Raw genomic sequence first — 22,164 nt, 5'->3', positions numbered from 1 at the left:
TAATAATGAAGCTGCTTTGCTGGGGATACTGATGGAGTTATTGCAAACAAATTTTCAAAGGCTTTTTTTCTAGTGATTCTGCTTTTTTTTTTTTTTTTAATTTGGGCAAGTTACCACAACACCAATCCCTTAGTTTTTAAGATCAAAGATACAACTATGTTGGTGTCCCTTGTCAATTTTACATTGTATTTTTTTAAATGTAACTGCCTACTCCCAAACTGTCATTTGAAGTAAAACACATAGCCATTTTTTTTTATTGTACATTAAAAAAAGAAAACAAAGAAAATTAGACATGCTATCTGCCAATAGAAACCAAAAATTGCATTCTATGCATCCAAAAATATAGAAAATATACCAAATCAAATCATTATTCAACCAAAAAATAAAATAAATGCATGTGTCCTGCGTCTTAATAGAGGGGGTCAACAATGCCAAGAGTTGGTGAAATCAGGGGTCCGTCATCCGGAGATAATTCCGAAAATCATCCAGATTATTCTCCTGGAGCTCCCGCAGCAAAGGCATATGACATATTTGGTCACGATTAATAAAGCAACCAATTTTAGGTCCAAGAAATCCTCCTCCTCCTGTTCCTGGACTGGACTTGGGTCAAAGCAATAACTCCAAGGCCAATAATAAATAACACGTTATCTCCTCCAAATCCGCAACATGGCTGGTTGACAAACGGCCATTCAGAAACTAACTGAAAAGCGCAAAATGAAAAGCGCAAAATGAAAAGTGTGAATTAACACTCGCCAAACTTCACTAACACGAAATTAGCAGAAGGAGCCCAAAGGCTGGCGCTAAAGAGCTAAAAAAACGCGTAGTACGTCACTATGTTCGTGTTTGTTGGCCAACAATTCCTTGCCGTTTGTATGCAAGACTAAATCCAGGAACACGCATTCGGACAAAAGCCTGAGGTTTTGTCTGCGGAAAATCTAATTTTGTGTACGAGACTTAACTGATACATTTTTTTTTAGGAGAGCTTGTTCTGTTGAAAAACAACACACTTATTGGCCAAATCACCAGATAAAAAGGAAAAGAAGCAGAAAAATGAAAATGAATGCTGCCGTCACATCTAATGCCTTGTACACACAGTCGGACATTCTGACAACAAAATCCATGGATTTTTTCCGACGGATGTTGGCTCAAACTTGTCTTGCATACACACGGTCACACAAAGTTGTCGGAAAATCCGATCATTCTGAATGCGGTGACGTAAAACACGTACGTCGGGACTATAAACGGGGCAGTAGCCAATAGCTTTCATCTCTTTATTTATTCTGAGCATGCGTGGCACTTTGTGCATCAGATTTGTGTACACACGATCGGAATTTCCGACAACAGATTTTGTTGTCGGAAAATTTTATAGCAAGCTCTCAAACTTTGTGTGTCGGAAATTCCTATGGAAAATGTGTGATGGAGCCTACACACGGTCGGAATTTCCAACAACAAGGTTCTATCACACATTTTCCATCGTAAAATCCGACCGTGTGTACGGGGCATAAGAATTGGATATCTGCAATATAATAGAGGTTTCATTTTTGGGTTTAATACCTCTTTAAGTTCATTCTGTTAAAAATGAAATTAATAATTTTGGTCTCAATGCAATAGAGCCACCCTGATCCACCCCAATTTTTTTTTTTTAATCAATCTGACGATCTTAGGACCTCTACTTCCAATGTAGGACAGGAATTCACAAACACACCCCCTGCAGGTTTCTTGATGTCTCTCACTTACAGAAAGCCTGAAGTAAGATAAATGTCAAAATTTAGTCCTCATGCACACGGACGTTTTTACAGCTGCTTTTTTTTAGCTTTTTTTGCAGCTTAAAAAGGCCTGTCTATGTTAGTCTATGGCTTCATGCCCACCTAGGCGTTTTTGAGCTGCAAGTGGCATAGGCGTTTTTAAGCTGTAAAAAAAACCCAGGACCAGTGGGTTCTGAAAGACGTTTTTCAGCTGTAAAAACGCTCTAACGCTCAAAAACGCTCAAAAACGTCATTCACCAACGTTTTTTAGCGTTTTTGATCCATTGAAAAAAAAAAAAAAAAAAAATTGAAAAAAAAAAAAAACGCTCAAAAACGCTAACGCGAAAAAACGCGAAAAAACGCTATTGCAAAAACGCTGAAAAACGCTGAAAAAAGTTTAAAAAATTCACTGCAAAGATACTGGCGTTTTCATAACGTTTTATTAACAGCCTGTGTGCATGAAGGCTAAAGCATATGTAAGCCAAAAAACTAAGATTTTATATATTACAGTTTACTAGTCCTTAGATAAGGTGCTCATATATCATTTTCTTTTTTCAGACTATTTTTCCTTTATTTTCACCCGTTGTTCCTTGGAATAACACGCTTCCAGTCCCTGGGAGGCTGCACTCAACTTTAGAATGTATTTATGGTTGTCACCCAATCTGGATTTCAAACATGTCTATCTTTGTTCATCTTCATTACATAGGGGATGGGGGAAACAATGTTTACAGAAGAAAGAGAACATTGCTTTTCCCTTAGTTCAGCTCACATAAAGTGACAAGGACACTCCATCTGTTATATTCAGGAATATAAAAAGGGTCGCAATTTAAGTGCTACACCACTGCTAAGAGGTCCAGATACAACTTTATTCCATTAAAGGTCAGGGGTATAGATCAAGAAATAGCCAACATGTTCCGGGGGTCTACGTACTTTATCAGATTTAGAAAGAACATAAGAAGATTGTCATGTCAGTCTGACAATGGGACATTGTATTGATGTCAGATTGACATGATGATCTTCTTATGTTCTTTAACCGCTTCAGCCCCGGAAGATTTTCCTTCCTGACCAGAGCACTTTCGGCACTGCACCGCTTTAACTGACAATTGCGCGGTCCTGCGACCTTGCACCCAAACAAAATTGCGGTCCTTTTTTTCCCACAAATAGAGCTTTCTCTCGGTGGTATTTGATCACCTCTGCGGTTTTTATTTTTTGCGCTATAAACAAAAAAAGTGCAACAATTTTGAAAAATAAATTTTTGCTATAATAAATATCCCCCAAAAATATATAAAAAATATTTTTTTTTCTCAGTTTAGGCCGATATGTATTCTTGTACATATTTTTGGTAAAAAAAATTGCGAAAAGTGTTGGTTGGCTTGCGCAAAAGTTATATAGCGTCTACAAAATAGCGGATAGTTTACGGCATTTTTATTATTCATTTTTTTTTTTTTTTACTAGTAATGGCGGTGATCTGCGATTTTTATCGGGACTGCCATATTATGGCGGACACATCGGATAATTTTGACACATTTTTGGGACTATTGGAATTCATGCAGCTATCAGTGCTATAAAAATGCACTGATTACTGTAAATATGTCACTGGCAGGAAAGGGGTTAACACTAGGGGGCGATCAAGGGGTTAATTGTGTTCCCTAGTGTGTGTTCTAACTGTGGGGGGAGGGGACTGTGTAGGGGAGATGACAGATCGCTGTTCATACTCTATATGAACAGACGATCTGTCTCTTCTCCCCTCAGAGAACCGGAAAGTGTGTGTTTACACACACAGATCCCGGTTCTCCGTGTATCAGTAGCGATCGCGGGAGCCCGGCGGTGATCGTGACCGCATCAGCTCCGGGGATGAGCAGCGCACGCGAGCGCCCCTAGTGGCCACAGGGCAAAACTATGTAACATAACGTCGTTTAGCCCAGCCGTGCCATTCTGTCACAGTACAACTGTGGCGGCTGGTCGGTAAGTGGTTAAGCCGTAATGAAGGGGGGACGTAGACCCCCGAAAAGTGTTGGCTATTTCTTGAACTTTAATGCAATAAAGTTGTATCTTAGCAGTGGTGTGGTGCTTACATTTCAACCCTTCTTACATTATAACAAGCCAAGAAGACTGTGGAGATCCTCTGGGGTGTAGAAGCCGCCTGCAACCAGATCATTTACATCAACATTAATACCTTAAGAGAACAATAACAGTAAAATAAACCTACGGGTCCAGTGCTATCTTTCTATTTTCCTCAAATATTCAGGAATATGGCTTAATTTAAGCATTATGGATAGGACTTTCTGTGCAAAGCTTTGAACTCAAACTTTGTTAAAAATGTTCTTAACCGGAAAAATTAAAAAACAAAACAAAAGCAGAGACCACATCTAAGAACTGGTATGCTGCAATATACTACATTTTGATTCTCGGTTTTAGTTATCCTTTAAGATGTTTTTCATAAGCACCGATTATATTTTAGGATTGCTTTGGAAATTGGAATGTGATAGAGGATACATGAAGCATTCTTTACTGCTGCGTATTACACAAATTTCAGATTTTTTTTCTGATTTTAGTACAGCTGCAGTATTTGCTGGAGACCATTAGTAGCTCCATGATTGCTTTCAGCTGTTGCCAGGAACTGCTCTTTAAATACAAACGTCCGTAACACCGTAATAACAGATCATATATGAACATTGGGAAGAAGATGCACTCTTTAGTTTTTACTTTGAGAAATGACTGTAGTCACATAGAGTCAGGGCGGCCATCTGTTATATTCAGCAATATGGCTTCATTCAAGGATTATGGATAGAACTTTCTGTGCAAAGTTGTGTTTCCAAGCTGTTCTTGTCAGCCTTAAACCCATTGCCATGATGCATTTTTATATCAATCAGGGGAAGCTGAGACTGACAAAAGTCCACATATGGGTGACAAGCTGTTTCTTCCATAAATATTTTTACATTATTCCAATCAGGGCTTCAAAAGGGATTTGAGTTTGCAAATGCCTACCATCCCACTGACTGATAGAGTCAGAAAATAGATGTGATGATTACAATATTATGATTTGTCTTGTTCACTTAAAGGGGGCTTCTCCCTTTAGTTTCCCATTACTTACAGTACTTATAACAAAGAAAGATGATTGGAGTTAGGCTTTAAAATCACAAACAAGCAAGTTGTGGAACGGGCATGTTCCATATTTAAGTTATAGTGTGTGTATTTCACAATGGCAAGCTTGGAATATTATAAACAATGCTAAAGAAGTATTTTAGTGGACAGTATGTTGTGGAGGGTAAGACATGGGGTGGAACAGAAGGGAAGTTAGGAGATATGATGATGGACAGTGTATGACAGACAAGAGTGCAGAGGGTAGGGTGATGGTCAGTGTATGCTAGAAAGGAGTGCAGAGAGTATGATATGATGATGGGCAGTGTATGGTGGTGTGGAGAGCAGAGGTTATAATGATGGGTAGTGTATGATGGAGAGGAGAGCAAAAGGGTATGATGATGGGCAGTGTATAATGGAGAGGAGTGCAGAAGTTATGATAATGGGCAGTGTATTTTAGAGGGGAGTGCAAATGGTATGATGATGGGCATTGTATGATATTGAGGAGAGCAGAGGTTATAATGATGGGCAGTGTATGATGGAGATGAGAGCAGAGGTTATAATGATGGGCAGTGTATGCTAGAGAACAACACAGAGGGTATGGCAGCTGCCAATGCTTGTTGGAGAGGTGTGCAGAGGATATGATGATGGGCAGTGTATGCTAGAGAAGAACGCAGAGGGTATGGCAGCTGCCAATGCTTGTTGGAGAGGTGTGCAGAGGATATGATGATGGGCAGTGTATGCTACAGAGGAGTGCAGAGGGTGGGCAGTGTATGCTAGAGAGGAGTGCAGAGGATATGAAGGGCAGTATATGATGGACAGGAGTGCAGAAGTTATGATGATGGGCAGTGTATTCGAGAGAGGAATACAAAGGGTATGATGATGGGCAGTGTATGCAAGAGAGGAGTGAAGAGGGTATGATGATGAGCAGTATATGCTAGAGAAGAGTGCAGAGGATATGATGGCTGGCAACACTTGTTAGAAAGGTGTGCAGAGGGTATGATGATGGGCAAAGTATGCTAGAGAGGAGTGCAGAGGATATTATAATGGCAAGTATATGCTAGAGGGGAATGCAAATAGTATAATGATGGGCAGTGAATGCTGGAGAGGAGTGCAGAGGGTATAATAATGGGCAGTGTATGCTAGAAAGCAGTGCAGAGGGTATGATGATGGGCAGTGTATGATGGAGAGAAGAGCAGAGGTTATAATGATGGGTAGTGTGTGCTAGAGAGGAGAGCAGAGGGTATGACAGTGACCAATGCTTGTTGGAGAGCATGTCAGAGGGTATGAAAGTGGGCACTTTGTGCAGGAAGGTACAATACAGAGACAGGTGCGCCCAATCTATGGACACACTGAATGCTAGACGCAATGTATGCTAGAGTGGAGTGCAGAGGGTGCTTGTTGGAGAGGGTGGAAGATGGTATTATGGTGGGCAGTTTGTGCAGAAAAGAAGTGGGGTGGGTAAAGTACACGGATAGGTATGTCAAGTGTATAGACATACTGTATGTAGACACAGGGTATGCTGGAGAGGAGTGCAGAGGGTGACAGTGGACAATGCTTGCTGGACAGGAGTGCAGTGGGTATGATGATGGGCAGTGTATGCTAGATAGGAGAGCAGAAGGTATAACAGGTCAGCAGGTAATGACTGTTGGAAAGGATTGCAGAGGGTATGATGGTACACAGTTTTTGCAGGAAAGGAGTGGGGTGCATACAGTACAGTGACAGTTGCGTCCAGAACCCAGAGCAAGGACGTGAAACCGCTCCCTCCTCCACTGCTGCTAATGCATGATATAGAATGAGCATGCCGCACTCAATGTGTTACTCACCCCTTGCTTTGGTTTGGTATTTCCTTTTCACTGAGCATGCACAACCAATTACTTGCTTCCAAACAGCTGGTAGGTGGTTCAGCATGCACGGTGCATTTTTTGTGTCAGCTGTGGACAGCTGGAGCAGGTTGTGACAGTAGTCACTGACAGAACAGACATGAAGCTGTGGCCCATTGTTTGTCAGCCACAGATCTGCAAAGTGTGTATACAGGGGGGTAGCACAGCTTGCCATGTGGAGTCCCACTGCATCACAGCACTGCACCTGGGGCGACTGTCCTTCCTGCCCCCCTTGTCCCAGCTCTGGGAGGATATGATTGCGGGCAGCATGTGCAGGAAAGAAGCACCAAGGATATGACAGGGGTAGCAATAGCAGGAATGTAATGTGGAAGGTATGACAGCATGTGCAGAAGAGGAGCAGGATGGTTAAGATGGCGGGCAATATGTGCACGAAAGTAACTGGTGAAAAGTGTGTACAGGGGGGCAGTTTGGAGAATATAATAGTTAGAAGTATGTGCAGAACCATAGTGGTATGTACTGTATATATTTCAGCTTTACACTGACCTTCTTTGCCATGTGAATGTCAACATATATACTGTATGCATAGGTATAAAGTATGTACGTATATATATATTTTTTACATTTTTGGCAATTTTGAAATGGGCACAGACAGCGCCTTCTGCCTCGAGTGACAGGGAATAAAAACATTTGTTCCAAAAAGGTCACTGTACTCAGCAATGCAATCTCACAGAACAAAATGAAATGATAGCACTGAGAATAGAAGAGTACACAAAAATCAAACACTTCCTGAAGATTTACACATTTGCAGTTGATATTTAAGTATCACACAGAGAACATTCGGCAGAACTATAATATGAAAAGCCAACTAGGTGATCTTTGTTGTGCCTCCAACATAACATATTTAGAACTCATTTGTAACGTTCATAAGGTCAGAGGCCTCCATTAAGAAATAAAGAGAAAATATAGATTTCAGCTACAAAGTTAAAAAGAAATATTCTTATGTTAGCCATAAAATAATCCCTGGAGTCAGGAAAAACTCACACAATGGTGTTTTTAAAGTGTTACTAAACCCACAACAGTAAAATCAGTCTGTTTATGCGGTAAAGCATGCTTGTTATACTCACTGTGGAACCTAAAGGGTTAATCTTGTGCATTGTGTAAAAAAGGCTGTTTGATCCTGTCTTCTCTGATCCTCCCCTTCTTCCACAGTCCCCATTCTATCTCCTGATAGAACAGAGCCCTAGGAGGCACTATGCACATGCACAGTTTGGTGTGTATTGCTAGAGCATTTTTTTTGGCAGGGTGCATATGATCAGGAATGGGCCAATCAGCACTGTCCGGGCAAAGGGTCAGGGGTCATACAGCCTCATAGGACAGTCAGGGGAGAATGAAAACCCCTCCTGCAAGCTTTAACCAGTGCTTGGCCAGACACTGATAGAAGTCACAAGACTGCTCTATACTGCTGATTACAGTATTCCCCCTAACAATGCCTTCATCAATTTTTTTTATTTTCCAGGACGGAACCATTTTTAATCAGGCATTACACATGGTCAACAAAAATTCTTGGACTGAGATGCCAGCTCAGAGATGGCTGGTCTGGTGGCAGTCTAGCCTAGGCCTTTAGTTAGACTCCAGTTCTGGAAACCTCACTTAGAAATAAGATATTGATAAGATAGAACAAGTCCAAAGATGGGCAACAAAAATGGTGAAAGGTCTGGGGGATAAAACATATCAGGAGAGACTTCCGGAACCTAATATGTACAGTCCGGAGGAATGAAGGGAAAGGGGAGACATGACTGAAAACTTTAAATACATTAAGGGTTCAGGAGGGTAGTATTAGCAATATGAAGCCAGGATCAATAACAAAGGAATATGACCTTAAAATAACAAGAAGAAAAGTTCAAAACCAACCTTAGAAAAAAATATTATTTTTTCTGAAAGAGTTGATGCTTACAATAGACTTCCAGCAGAAGTAGTGAGTCAGACAAAAGTCAGTGAATAATAAAAAAATAAAAAATATATAAATAAATCAATATATATATATATATATATATATATATATATATATATATATATATATATATATATATATATATATATATATATATATATATATATATATATACATATGAACCTATTTTTCTTTGTGTGTATTAGTCATGCATTACTGAAAAGTTGACATGTCATAGCAGTAGAATTTTGACAAATGCAAGGCCACGGAGTGATTCCAGAGGACACAAGTGACATACTATTATATCTCAGTAATCAAGGCAACGAGAGTGACAGCAGCCAGTCTAGCCATGCAGATACATGAGTACAACATTCTTTTTTATATCTCTGGCACTTTCCTTCTCTGGTTCCTTTGGAAAAGACCTGTCAGGACAGAGCTGTCACTCCTCACCTGATCATCAAGGTGCAAAGTTCCAATCCTTAAAGCCTTCCGTTCAGACTTGCACAGTTGTACAGGATATTCTCCCATATGGAATTTGATTACTTTGGTTTCACTACACACTGTGAGTTTTTCAGGATGTTCTCTAGAAGCTACAAGTCAGTTGGACCCCTGCCTAGGAATACCCACTCATACACACTGACATCCACTCATTGAGGCATTGTAATTATTTCATAACTCCTCCCATGAGCAGCACACACACAGCCAATGCAAGAGGGTCACAGTTAAAGCCACGCCTCTCCTTGTCCGCAGCGGTGATTGACAGCGGCTCTTTGTCTCTTTTGTGAAGGCTGTGTGCGTGGCTATCTGAACGGCTCCATGCAGAGTTGTAGTACACATCGGGAGCGGCACGTAGAGATAAGTCCTACAGGTCTTGGCGGCACAGAGATAATAGAAATAATGCCCCGTACACACGATCGGACATTGATCGGACGTTCCGACAACAAAATCCATGGATTTTTTCCGACGGATGTTGGCTTAAATTTGTCTTGCATACACACGGTCACACAAAGTTGTCGGAAAATCCGATCGTTCTGAACGCGGGTGACGTAAAACACGTACGTTGGGACTATAAACGGGGCAGTAGCCAATAGCTTTCATCTCTTAATTTATTCTGAGCATGCGTGGCACTTTGTGCGTCGGATTTGTGTACACACGATTGGAATTTCAGACAACGGATTTTGTTGTCGGAAATTTTTTTAGCAAGCTCTCAAACATTGTGTGTCGGAAATTCCGATGGAAAATGTGTGATGGAGCCTACACACAGTTGGAATTTCTTACAACAGGGTCCTATCACACATTTTCTGTCAGAGAATCCGACTGTGTGTACAGGGCATAAGGCTGCGCAGTCAGGGGACAGTTGAAAAAGGAGCTCAGAGGAGGAAATAAAAAAAAAAATCAAATGCATGCACGTTCTGTGATTTTTATCTGACTATAAATTGACTTTAATACCACTTTATAAATTAGGAACCTTGTAAAGATAAGAAACATTCTATCACATAAGCATTTAATGAAAGAACCATATACAAATTTGAAATCATTAAAATGTAGCATAGAAAACAAAAATAAGAGGAAAATCCTAATTTATGCTCTTATGCCAGCAATAAGCATGCTATTGGCACAGCTCAGAGATCTGGCAAAAACTGTCAGTAATGTTTTCTGACCACCAGCAGAAACAAGTATAATCGCTGTATGTAGCTATCCATCTTACCCCGCTATCGGGTCCAGCGCAATCGCTTTCGGATTATGGAGATCAAGGTCCACCAAGGTGATGCAGACAGTCCCATTGCGGCTACATGTAAAAATCCTGTCGTTCCCATGATCCACAAAGTAAAAGTTTCCAGTAATCCAGTCAATGACCATTTGCTGAACATCTGAGGAAACAAACAAAATAGACAATAATGAACGTTAACAAAGGAAGGCAAAATATTTAGACCAGATTTCTGAGCAAGACAAATTGCTTTTGCATTTTTTAAAGTTTTATTTACAGAAGAATGGGTGATTTTGGCAAAAATGATTTTTCAGTGAAATTGCCGATTTTGCCTATGTCAACATTTTGGTAAAACTATTCTTAAATTTTGGTATGAGGACTGCTTAGCAAAATCTGCTTAAAAAAAAAAAAAAAAATCAAATCTGCTTAAAAAAAAAAAAAAAATCACGTGACTTTATTTTCAAACAAAGCCTTGTGATCAACATTTTAAAGGTTCACGGGGAAAGAGCTAAAAATGAGGCATGTGAAATCCAGAATACATTTTTTTTACAGAAGATGCAAGCTGTAAAACAGCCAAAATGTTTTGTGAGTTGGAAGGTCCCTGTTCATCAAGACTTAGTAGGTAGAAGAGATGATAGAGCTGAGATAATATTTAGAGCAGGGGTGTCAAACCTTTTGACTTTCTGGCCCACATTGGAAGAAGAGGATTTACCTTGGGCCGCACAAAAAATACACTAAAAATAAGTATAGCTGATGAGCTGAGAAAGTCAGGCAGATCACAAATTAACGATCACTGATATAGATAATATACCTATCTGAGTAATACAACTTAATTTATTCTGTAATATTTTTTATCACAAAAGTAAAAGAGGGCAACATAAAACTAGTGCAATATTTGACACTGTGACATTGCTTTTGATAAACACATCTAACACACAACGAACGCATCATTATCTGGTTGGATGGATGGAGTAGCAATTCATTCAATGAATTCTCAAGGTGCTCATCAAATATTTGGTTCTAATTTTGCCCTACCTATGCTTCGTCCTTGAAAACAGTTGCTCACAAATATTGATGCAGCCAAAAACTGGTGACATAAACAAGGCGTGATTGTGAAGAGTAGGAGATTTTTCTTTGGCAAGATAAAACTTATAAAAGTCCAATAAAGAGACACGCTCAAATTTGTCTTCAGCTGCATGTGCTTTCTAAGTGTTAACAATTTTCTACAAAAAAAACTCCCCAAAACTCAACATTTTTAAGTAAGTTTAAGATTTTGTGTTGGGCTGCATTCATAGCTGTCTTGGGCCGCAGGTTGGACACCCCTGATTTAAGAAATACATTCAATAGGGGATCACATGTCTTTGTTTATAAACTCAGTGTACAGATACTTATACTAATACTAATTATGACTATGACTACAAATATGACTAATATTACTAATATATTACTAAAACTACTACTAATAATAATTATGATAATAATAATAATAACTTTTCTTATTATATTTCATATTGTTTGTCCATTTTAAAAAGTTATGGTTCCTCTCTTCCTCAATATAACCATTTTTGTTACGTGAAAACAAGTCCAGGATAGTTGCAATGAGTTTCTGCGACTCTCAAGAGCCTTTTAAAGTGCATTGCACTTTTAATATTCAACAAAAAAAATTTTAAAGTATACTGTATATACATAGCCAATCCTTTTTTTTTCAGTTTGTTTTGAATAGAATATGGATGGGTTAGAAACTGTGTCAGGTTTATATTTCTCTTACTGTCCCTGTTGAGTAAGCTCACCTTCTGTCTATCTTCATAGTCATTGTCAATGAGACAGAACTTGAGAAGTGATGAGTAGTCAAAAATTCAGAGTTATCACCAAAACAGAAACTGAAGATAAATTTTCCAATGGGGACACTTGTTGAGTGACAACTCTCTAAGAAAAATTCTACTAATTTTGTAGAGATTTCCTCTCTTCCTGTTATGTCTCCAGAACAGGAAGTGAAGGGAACTTTCTCCAAAAGACTTGAAATCATCAATGGCTTTCTGAAGGTACTACACAATGGAATTTGTTAGCATTGTGGTAGAGCACAGTGAATTATCACAGGCGGTATTAATCTATAAGTGTAAAGCTGATCTTCACCCTCCAATTCATCATCCTTCCTCTCCACCCCTGAGCATGATTCAGGCTCTTTTTTCTTTTTTTAATGAATTTCTCCGGTCCTGCCCCCCTTATTATGTCATTCGCCTAGGTGAACGATATGCACTGTCCTCCCTTTGCCCCAGGGTTATACATATCACACATCCCAGGAGGCAAAGCATTTCATTAAGTTAAAGAGAAAGAGGTGGCCCTGGTGGGGCATCAACGAGAGACATGCCAGATAAACCTGGAACACCTGGTAGGCTCTCAATGGCATCACACAAAATATGGCAGCACGGAACCGAGCGCTGCCAAAATAGAGAAGGATCCTCACTGGACAGCTCTGGATCCGTTCGGTGGGTGAGCATTTAAACTGTGCCAAACTTACCACCAGCAAAGTAGGGGTCTAAAAAAAAATGTTGTATATATTCCTAACTCAAAAAAAATCCCTTTTATGGCACTCAGCCTCCTCCAAATTTCCAAATTCCATTTTTTTTGCTGCTGTGATCTGACTTCCTGTTAGAGGGTGACTAAGTTCACTCTCAGGGACCCACTGTATGTTGGAACATAGCCACCCTTCTCTATTGCTCCTGAGATGGACTAGGGAGTATGGACTTTGGGATTTGTATAGCGAATAGAACAGTGCACTTGACTGCACTTGCACTGCTCGTTTCAAACAAACACAAGTAGGGAGAAAAAGAAGGGTTCAGGAGCTTGTGGAGGACATTCCAAGGAGGCAGAAAAACACATTAAAAAACAATTTCATGAAAAATAGATTACAGACCCATTAAGTACCGGATATGGATGGATTATTTTTGGAGAATAAAGATATCTTTTAAATGTGTCCTCTGATCCCAATACCCCCCCCCCCCCCAAAAAAAAAAAAAAAAAAAAAAACTTAGCTGTCCTTGACTCTGCAAGAGTTTCCTTGTGGGGCCCACTTGGCCCCGTATTCTCGAAGTCTCCTGGATAGCCAAAATAATCCTCATTTATTACTATAGATGGGCAATCCATTGATGAAACTAAGAACAGATCAATAACGCTGGGTCAAGAGAGTGGGTTGAATGATGCTCCCTGCCATTCAACCCAGAAGACTGAGGACATCTAATGGTGGGAAACAGCTGGATTGATAGTAAGCACTGTAGCAAAAGCTGCTTTTTTATCTTTGAGTTGGCTATTTATTTTTTGGATTCCTTCTTTAAACTCAAACTATTTTGGTTCCTAGTTGCTTCTTCTGTTTTTGCTTGTTTTCATGAACATCCACTCTACTAACATTCAACATCAGCCAAAGACAATTACAAAATAAAATCCTGTTTCAAACCGACCTCCGGGTTCCCAGCTTGCAGTGTTTTGATGCCATTTTTTGTTTTGCCTATTTTAGATTTTTACACGTGTAGATGGCTTTTTCCTTGCCAGGACCCATGCAAAACACGAAGGCAAACAAAAGGCAACCATTATGAGCCTAATTTCTATGTAAGTGAATTCCTAGCCCGTTGCCAAACGATTATAAAATTATAATGGCGTCCCTCAAGCCTGGCATCTGAACCGCACAATAAAACAAGATTTATGGAGGTACACAATGATTACAATCTTTTCTAAACGCGTCTCGTAAATCTGCTATTATAAATCAAAAAAGATTTTTTTTTCTTCCCTGAATGCAAGAAGGCCTTTCACTGTTGATCTTAAGCTAAAAAGCGTAATGTGTTATTAGTAAGGAAATCATCAAATATATACAGCCAAATGAGACGCGCTGTTGAGGATAATGCAACACGACCACTTAATCCTGCTATACTTTACCAATTCTAATTGCGCATCCCCAGGGAAATAATTCTGTGGCCTCTCCACCTTTTTATCAGAATACAAACCCCTACTGCGCCGACCATCACTACCTGCAGCCTCAGAGCAGAATTACCACCACAGACAATTTTGACAATGCTTTGATTTTTTATTAATTTTTTTCAAAGTAAAAACGAATAAAGTATGCAAACATTTTATCTGAACAATTTAATTGAGCATGTTTGAAGATTCATTTTAGTAGTTCTCCGAGACAAGGCTTCTATTTTATCTTCGTATGCTATTCGCAACGATGCAATGGTTGGTGCTGTGACCTTGCAGCATTAGGGTTTTGTGCTCAATTTCTTTCTAATTGGTGTCTTTGTGTTTGCTGAAGGTGTTCATGATTATTCTATTTGTTCCTCATATTCATCAGAAAAGCATGAGCATTTTCTTACAGCATAAAGTAGCATGATAAGAGTTGAAAGGAAGGGAAAAGGAGAAGGAGAGTACCTCTATCCCTTAACATACTGTATATATCAAAAGACATTAACCTATTTGTGACTTTATTGATACTAAACACACAGAATTCACATAAAGCATGTGTCCATTAAATCCTTTTTCTATATATTTACAAAAAAGGATTTAATGGGCACATGCTTTATGTGAATTCTGTGTGTTTAGTATCAATAAAGTCTCAAATAGGTTAATGTCTTTTAAGCCTTGTCTCGGAGAACTGCTAAAATGAATCTTCAAACATGCTCAATTAAATTGTTCAGATAAAATGGTAGCATACTTTATTCATTTTTATACATATACACGTTATTGTCAAAAGCATTGGAACGCCTGACTTTACACACACATGAACTTTAATGGCATCCCAGTCTTAGTCAGTAGGGTTCAATATTTAGTTGGCCCACCCTTTGCAGCTATAACAGCTTCAACTCTTCTGGGACGGCTGTCCACAAGGTTTAGGAGTGTGTCTATGGGAATGTTTGACCATTCTTCCAGAAGCGCATTTATGAGGTCAGGCACTGATGTTGGAAGAGAAGGACTGGCTCGCAGTCTCTGCTCTAATTCATCCCAAAGGTGTTATATCAGGTTGAAGTCAGAACTCTGTGTAGGCCAGTCAAGTTCCTCCACCCCAAACTCACTCATCCATATCTTTATGGACCTTGCTTTGTCCACTGGTCCAAATCATTTGGTGGAGGGGGATTATGATGTGGGATTGTTTTTCAGGGGTTGGGCTTGGCCCCTTAGTTCCAGTGAAGTGAACTCTTAAGGCATCAGCATACCAAGACATTTTGTACAATTTCATGCTCCCAACTTTGTGGAAACAGTTTGGGGATGGTCCCTTCCTGTTCCAACATGACTGTGCACCAGTGCATAAAGCATGGTCCATAAAAACATGGATGAGCGAGTTTGGGGTGGAGGAACGTGACTGGCCTGCGCAAAGTCCTGACCTCAACCCAACAGAACACCTTTGGTATGAATTAGAGTGGAGACTGCGAGCCAGTCCTTCTCATCCAACATTAGTGCCTGACCTCACAAATGCGCTTCTGGAAGAATGTTTAAACATTCCCATAGACACACTCCTAAACCTTGTGGACAGACTTCCGAGAAGAGTTGAAGCTGTTAAATAATGTTCAATATTGAACCCTACGGACTAATGCCCCGTACACACGGTCGGATTTTCCGACGGAAAATGTGTGATAGGACCTTGTTGTCGGAAATTCCGACCGTGTGTAGGCTCCATCACACATTTTCCATCGGATTTTCCGACACACAAAGTTTGAGAGCTTGCTATAAAATTTTCCGACAAAAAAATCCGTTGTCGGAATTTCTGATCGTGTGTACACAAATCCGACGGACAAAGTGCCACGCATGCTCAAAATAAATAAAGAGATGAAAGCTATTGGCTACTGCCCCGTTTATAGTCCATGTTGACGTACATGTTTTACGTCACCGCGTTCGGAATGATCGGATTTTCCGACAACTTTGTGTGACTATGTGTATGCAAGACAAGTTTGAGCCAACATCCGTTGGAAAAAATCCTAGGATTTTGTTGTTGGAATGTCCGATCAATGTCCGACCGTGTGTACGGGGCATAAGACTGGGGTGCCATTAAAGTTCATGTGCGTGTAAAGGCAGGTGTCCCAATAAAGGCAGGTGTCCCAATACTTTTGACAATTATATATATATATATATATATATATATATATATATATATATATATATATATATATATATATATACACATTGGGGCAGAGGGCAGACTTGCTGGATCACTTGGTCTTTGTTCTGCCATCATTACAAGAAAAAAAAAATTTGCACGTAGTGTAAACATTGTATCCAGGACTGCTCATCTGAATACATGATGATAAACAAATTATGTACACAAATAATAAGTACACATCCAAACAAATCACAAATGAAATATAAATGTGTAAAAAAAAGTGTCCAAAAACCCAATATAGAAAAAATCAGGAATTAAACATTATGATTCCATCAAACAAATAATTGTATGAAATATTCCAGCCTTCCACTGAGAAAGTGAACACTTCTTGAAAAAATGGATGTGAACACCTTGTGCCCTCCACCACAAATATGAGCCTCTTAGCCCTTATAGGCTATCTCTTATGTATCCCCATACTCCTTCAGATTGCTGGAGGAATTGTGGTCAACAGGGCAATCTATTAAATATATTATGGTCTTGTAAATCGATTGTTAGCTTTTTGAACTCAGTATTCTCTCTAATTTCGTTCATCTCAGGTATTATAATAACTTCACCTACTACAACGTTAGCCCTATTGGGACTCAAAATTAACTGTTTTCCTAAACAATTCCACAAGATAGTTATGCATATCTTGATAGCTGCCCAACATACGGTCTCTAATAAGTGGAAAAAAGACCTTGATCCTACGATATCTGACATCTCCCTCACACTAATGTCCTGTACACATGATTGGATTTTCCAACAACAAAACCGTGGATTTTTTTCCGAAGGATGTTGGCTCAAACTTGTCTTGCATACACACGGTCACACAAATGTTGTCGGAAATTCCGAACGTCAAGAACGGGGTGAAGTACAACACGCACGACGAGCCGAGAAAAATGAAGTTCAATAGCCAGTGTGGCTCTTCTGCTTGATTCCAAGCATGCGTGGACTTTTGTGCGTCGGAATTGTATACACACGCTCATAATTTCCGATAAGTTTTGTTGTCGGAAAATTTGAGAACCTGCTCTCAAACATTTGTTGGAGGAAATTCCGACAACAAATGATCTATGGAGCATACACACGGACTTTCCGACAACAAGCTCACATCCAACATTTGTTGTCGGAAAATCCTATCGTGTGTACAGGGCTTACAGTGCTCTTATGAATACTTTAGAGCGCGAACCCTGGCTGACGTTCAGTAAACTCTGGAATCTCCCCGCTATATAATCTACTGTACAATTTGTTGTGAATGTATATCTAAACCCCTAGAACAGTGAGGATATTATTTATTTGTTGTTGTAAATTTTTAATTGGCTTCCTTTGTCCTTTTTGCCTACTCTTTTATAAGATCCAGACTAATGTTACTTACATGATGGTGTGAGATTTTTTTTTAATTCTTTTTGAATTTTTTTTGAATTCTGAAAGTTGTTCTTAAGTTAAATGATGGTGTACTATTATTCATGTGTATTCATCACCAACCAGCAATAAAAAACTATTGTTAAAAAAAAAAAAACAACTGGGAGCGTGGCTAGCCGGTGGAGTGAATGGTCTGCCACGGCCATTGGGAACAATAACGCGACTAAAAGCCTTGTTTCAGAGCACCGACAGCTCCGCAGGACACCGAGGCACCCCAGGATGCCATCCCAAAAAAGAAAGGAGGGCACACAACCAGGCAAACTGCCAGACTATTTCATGCTGCAGCGCCGTTACACAGACCAAGATGGCGGCAGCATGTAGGGAGAGCATACACGCAGCTCTCACACACAGAGCAGCACGGTGCCAGCAATGTACTCCAGACGCTCAAACAAGCCTGGAAAGGGGAACTTCTCTCCACCTACATCAGTTTCTTCTAGCCCGGTCAAAAGCAGACAAAAGATGGACTGTCCTGAGGGGGGAAGATCTAGAGGTAAGCCTGGATTCGTCACTAGATGATACCAGGGAATTACAAGACTCAATAACTGACTTTCCCACTGCCAATACACCAGTAATGGACACAACTCTGAAGGATATGTTAGTGTCCCTAAGATCCACTTTACATGCAGATATTTTAGCATTAATCTGGCAATTCAAGTTAGAAATTTCCACAGTGAATAAGAGAGTGTCACATGTGGAAGCAAAAATGGGTGAATTTGCCTCAACATTTAATGACTTAGTGGATGCACATAATGACAGGGAAGACGAAATGCTGCAAATGAAACTCAAACTGGCAAATTTAGAGGACAGATCAAGGAGGAGCAATGTTAAAATAAGGGGGATCCCTGAGACGGTTAAACCTCCTGATCTGAAGGATTATTTCATCAACATTATGAAAACAGTCCTCCCTGATGCACCCCAGGAAGAATTCATTATTGACCGCATCCAGAGGCTACCAAGGCCCATGCATATTGCCTCCCATCTGCCCAGGGACACTATTGTCAGAATCCACTTTTACCACACTAAAGACCATTTCATAGCAGCAACTAGACGCTGAGATTTGCTACCCTCAGACCTGCAAGACCTTTCCTTCTTTGCTGACCTGTCGGCCTTCACAATGCAGCAATATAGACAACTGGCCACTATTACTAAGCCCCTGAACAACCACCATATCACTTATCGTTGGCTATACCCAGCGAAGCTGCTGGTAACAAAAGATGGCACCACACATCTAATCTCTAATATGAAAGAAGGCCTCTGTCTCAAGCGGGAATGGCAAATCATCGCCTCTGAGGCTGTGGATGAAGTGAATATCGGCTCACCAGCATCAATCCGCAACAACTACGTAGCTGAAACAGGCTGAATAAATTTCACGAATCCAACTCTTCTAACCATTCCCTGATGGCCCAGGGGATTGCCGCATTCTCTGTTCTTTTTTTCAGTTACCCCTACAAGTTGAGCGGTTGTTACTACTGCACAGATTCTCCCCAGAATCGCAAGTTATTATTCTGTTATCTTTCCCTGAACCTCACATAACTGTTCTTTCTAAAGGTTTTTCCTAAGGACTCAACCATCTTGGTGCATTGCTACGGTGGACTGCCTATCATTGCCAGACGGCCATCTATCTACCAAGATCATCTCCACATCTCGCCCAGAAGCAGGTAATTTGACACCACACCAGTTACTCACCACTCAAACCATACATTGACTTCCAAATTAGCTCAGCATGCCACTCAAAATCACATCCTTCAACATTAAGGGACTGAACAGCCCCCATAAGAGGCAAATGGTGTGGAAGGAAGCCAAAAAACTCCACAGTGATGTGATATGCTTCCAAGAAACTCACTTTGCTTCCCACAAACCACCTACCCTCCAACACCGCCAATTTCCCCACATTTTTCAAGCGAACAGTCCTTCCAAAAAGAGGGGAGTGGCAATAGCCATCAAAGACTCCATCCAATTTAAAAGCTTAGACGTTCATTTGGACGCATCAGGAAGATATATAGTCCTTGTTTGTGATCTCAACAACACCAGATACACATTAGTTAACGTATACCTCCCCAATACTAAACAATTATCTTTTTTGAACAAGATATGGAAGAAAGTCTCTACAGTGAAACAAGGAAATATAATCATGTGCTGAGACTTTAACGCAATCCCTGACAAAGATCTGGACTTATCCAGTGATACAAGACACCAACAGCACAGAGCAACTCTGGACTGATTAATCTCCTCATCAGGCCTTTATGATGTGTGGAGATGCCAACACTCATCAGAAAAGGACTTTACATTCTATTCCTGTGTACATCACACATACTCTCGCATAGACCTGTTTTTGGTAGACAAATTTATTTTGCAACAGGTTGTAAAATCTGAACTACATTGCTTTACATGTTCGGACCATGCTCCAATATCCATTGGTGTGGGGGATCATCGTACCGAGACCAGGGCTAACAGATGGCGTAATGACATCTACACCCTATCTCAACCTCACAACTCAGAACAAATTAAGAATGCACTTAAATAATTCTTTGCCATTAACAGCCCCTCGGTCGATGATCCCTTCATGGTGGGGAACACCCACAAAGTCTATATCAGAGGCTTGCTCGTACAGATGAGTGCAAAACTAAAGAAGCAAAGGTCAGAACATCTAAATGAGTTATTAGCTAAAATCCTTCATTTAGAAACTCTCAACAAGCAGAAAACAACACAAAAAATTAGGGACTCATTGTTCAATACAAGACAGGAAATGAGAACCCACCTGACAGTGCAACACGACTATCAGATGCGTTCATTAAAAGCCCAGTCATACAGATTTGACAAAAAATTCCCTACATCACAAATCACAGACGCCTTTAGCGATTACTATGAAACAATTTACAATCTTAAAAACTACCTTGATACCTTCCAACCCAATGAAACCATAATATCCGACTTCTTAGCCTCAGTGAATTTGCCTAAAATCTCTCAAACTGACTTATCCCACTTGAACCAACCCTTCACAATACAAGAAATAGAATCAACTATTAAAAATCTCCCCCATAACAAGGCCCCGGGACCTGATGGATATTCTTCTGAATATTACCAATTATTCAGCACCATCCTATCACTGCACTTATATCGAGTCTTTGAAGCAGCTACGTCCATGGCGAAATTTCCCTCAGAAATGCTCACAGCTACAATAATTACCCTTCCCAAACCAGACAAAGAACCTAACTTACTGCAAAACTTCAGGCCAATATCTTTATTGAACGTAGATGTGAAACTACATGCCAAATTGATAGCAAATAGACTAACAAATTTGTTACCAAAACTGATAAATTATGATCACGTGGCTTTGTGTTGGGCCGTCAGACCACGGAAGCCACCAGGAGACTGCTGAACCTCTTGCACCTGGTTGAACAAAAAAGGGAGCCTTCTCTGCTTCTCATGTTAGATTAGAGTTCGATAGAGTACATTGGGGTTACCTGGGCAGAGTTTTGGAGAAATCTGGAATGACCGGCCCAATACAAAGAGCAATATTAGCACTGTATTCCTCACCATCAGCATTTGTTTTTACAGAAGGAATGTTTTCTAAAACATTCCAAATCATGGGACCAGACAGAGGTGTCCCCTGTCCCCTATAATTTTTACCCTGCTTATGGAGCCCCTAGCAGAGAAAATAAGGTCAGACCCGAAAATACAGGGCATTATAGCTCAAGAACGCCAACACAAAATATCATTATTTGCAGACGGCGTTATTCTCTCCTTGTCTAACCCAGCCATATCATTGCCCGCAGCACACAATATATTAAACCTGTTCAGCACAGTATCCTATTACAAGGTTAACGCAACCAAATCACACATATTAGGAATTCATATAGATAAAAATCTAAAAATGTCCCTCAAAAGTAAACATGCATACCCTTGGACCAAAGATTCCATCACATATTTAGGAAGTAAACTCACCTCCCCCATCGTAAATATATACAATATCAACTACACCCCACTAGTAAATACCTTCCAACAAGAACTCTCTAGAATCCGAAACTTTTTCCTAACCTGATCTGGACGTTTAGCAGCATACAAAATGTTAATACTCCCAAAATTGATATATTACTTCAGAGCTTTGCCAATTTAAATACCCTCCTCAGTCTTCACCACAATGCAGAAACAAATATCGAATTTTGTGTGGGTGGGTAAGAGGGCCAGATGCTCTCCTCATTTACAGAGTAGACAGAAATCTGTGGGAGGTATGGGTTTACCACTATTAAAAGACTACCACACAGCAGCTGTCGTAGACCAACTCAAAAACTGGTTCA

General features: G+C 40.0%; 1 protein-coding gene across 6 annotated transcripts in view; it reads right to left on the bottom strand.

Annotated features, from left to right (window-relative positions):
- LRP1B (LDL receptor related protein 1B) overlaps positions 1 to 22,164 on the bottom strand; it is a 2,172,167-nt gene that overhangs the window by 1,147,939 nt on the left and 1,002,064 nt on the right. For all 6 annotated transcript variants that reach the window (XM_073634235.1, XM_073634238.1, XM_073634240.1 and 3 more), the window contains exon 7: positions 10,330 to 10,492. In XM_073634235.1, the coding sequence (XP_073490336.1) occupies positions 10,330 to 10,492 (163 nt within the window). The remainder of the gene's footprint in view (positions 1 to 10,329; positions 10,493 to 22,164) is intronic.

This window comes from Aquarana catesbeiana, linkage group LG06 (genome assembly GCF_042186555.1).
Source record: "Aquarana catesbeiana isolate 2022-GZ linkage group LG06, ASM4218655v1, whole genome shotgun sequence".
Taxonomy (NCBI): domain Eukaryota; kingdom Metazoa; phylum Chordata; class Amphibia; order Anura; family Ranidae; genus Aquarana; species Aquarana catesbeiana.
Note: the sequence above shows the minus strand (reverse complement) of the source record. Positions and strands in the feature narration are given on the sequence as shown.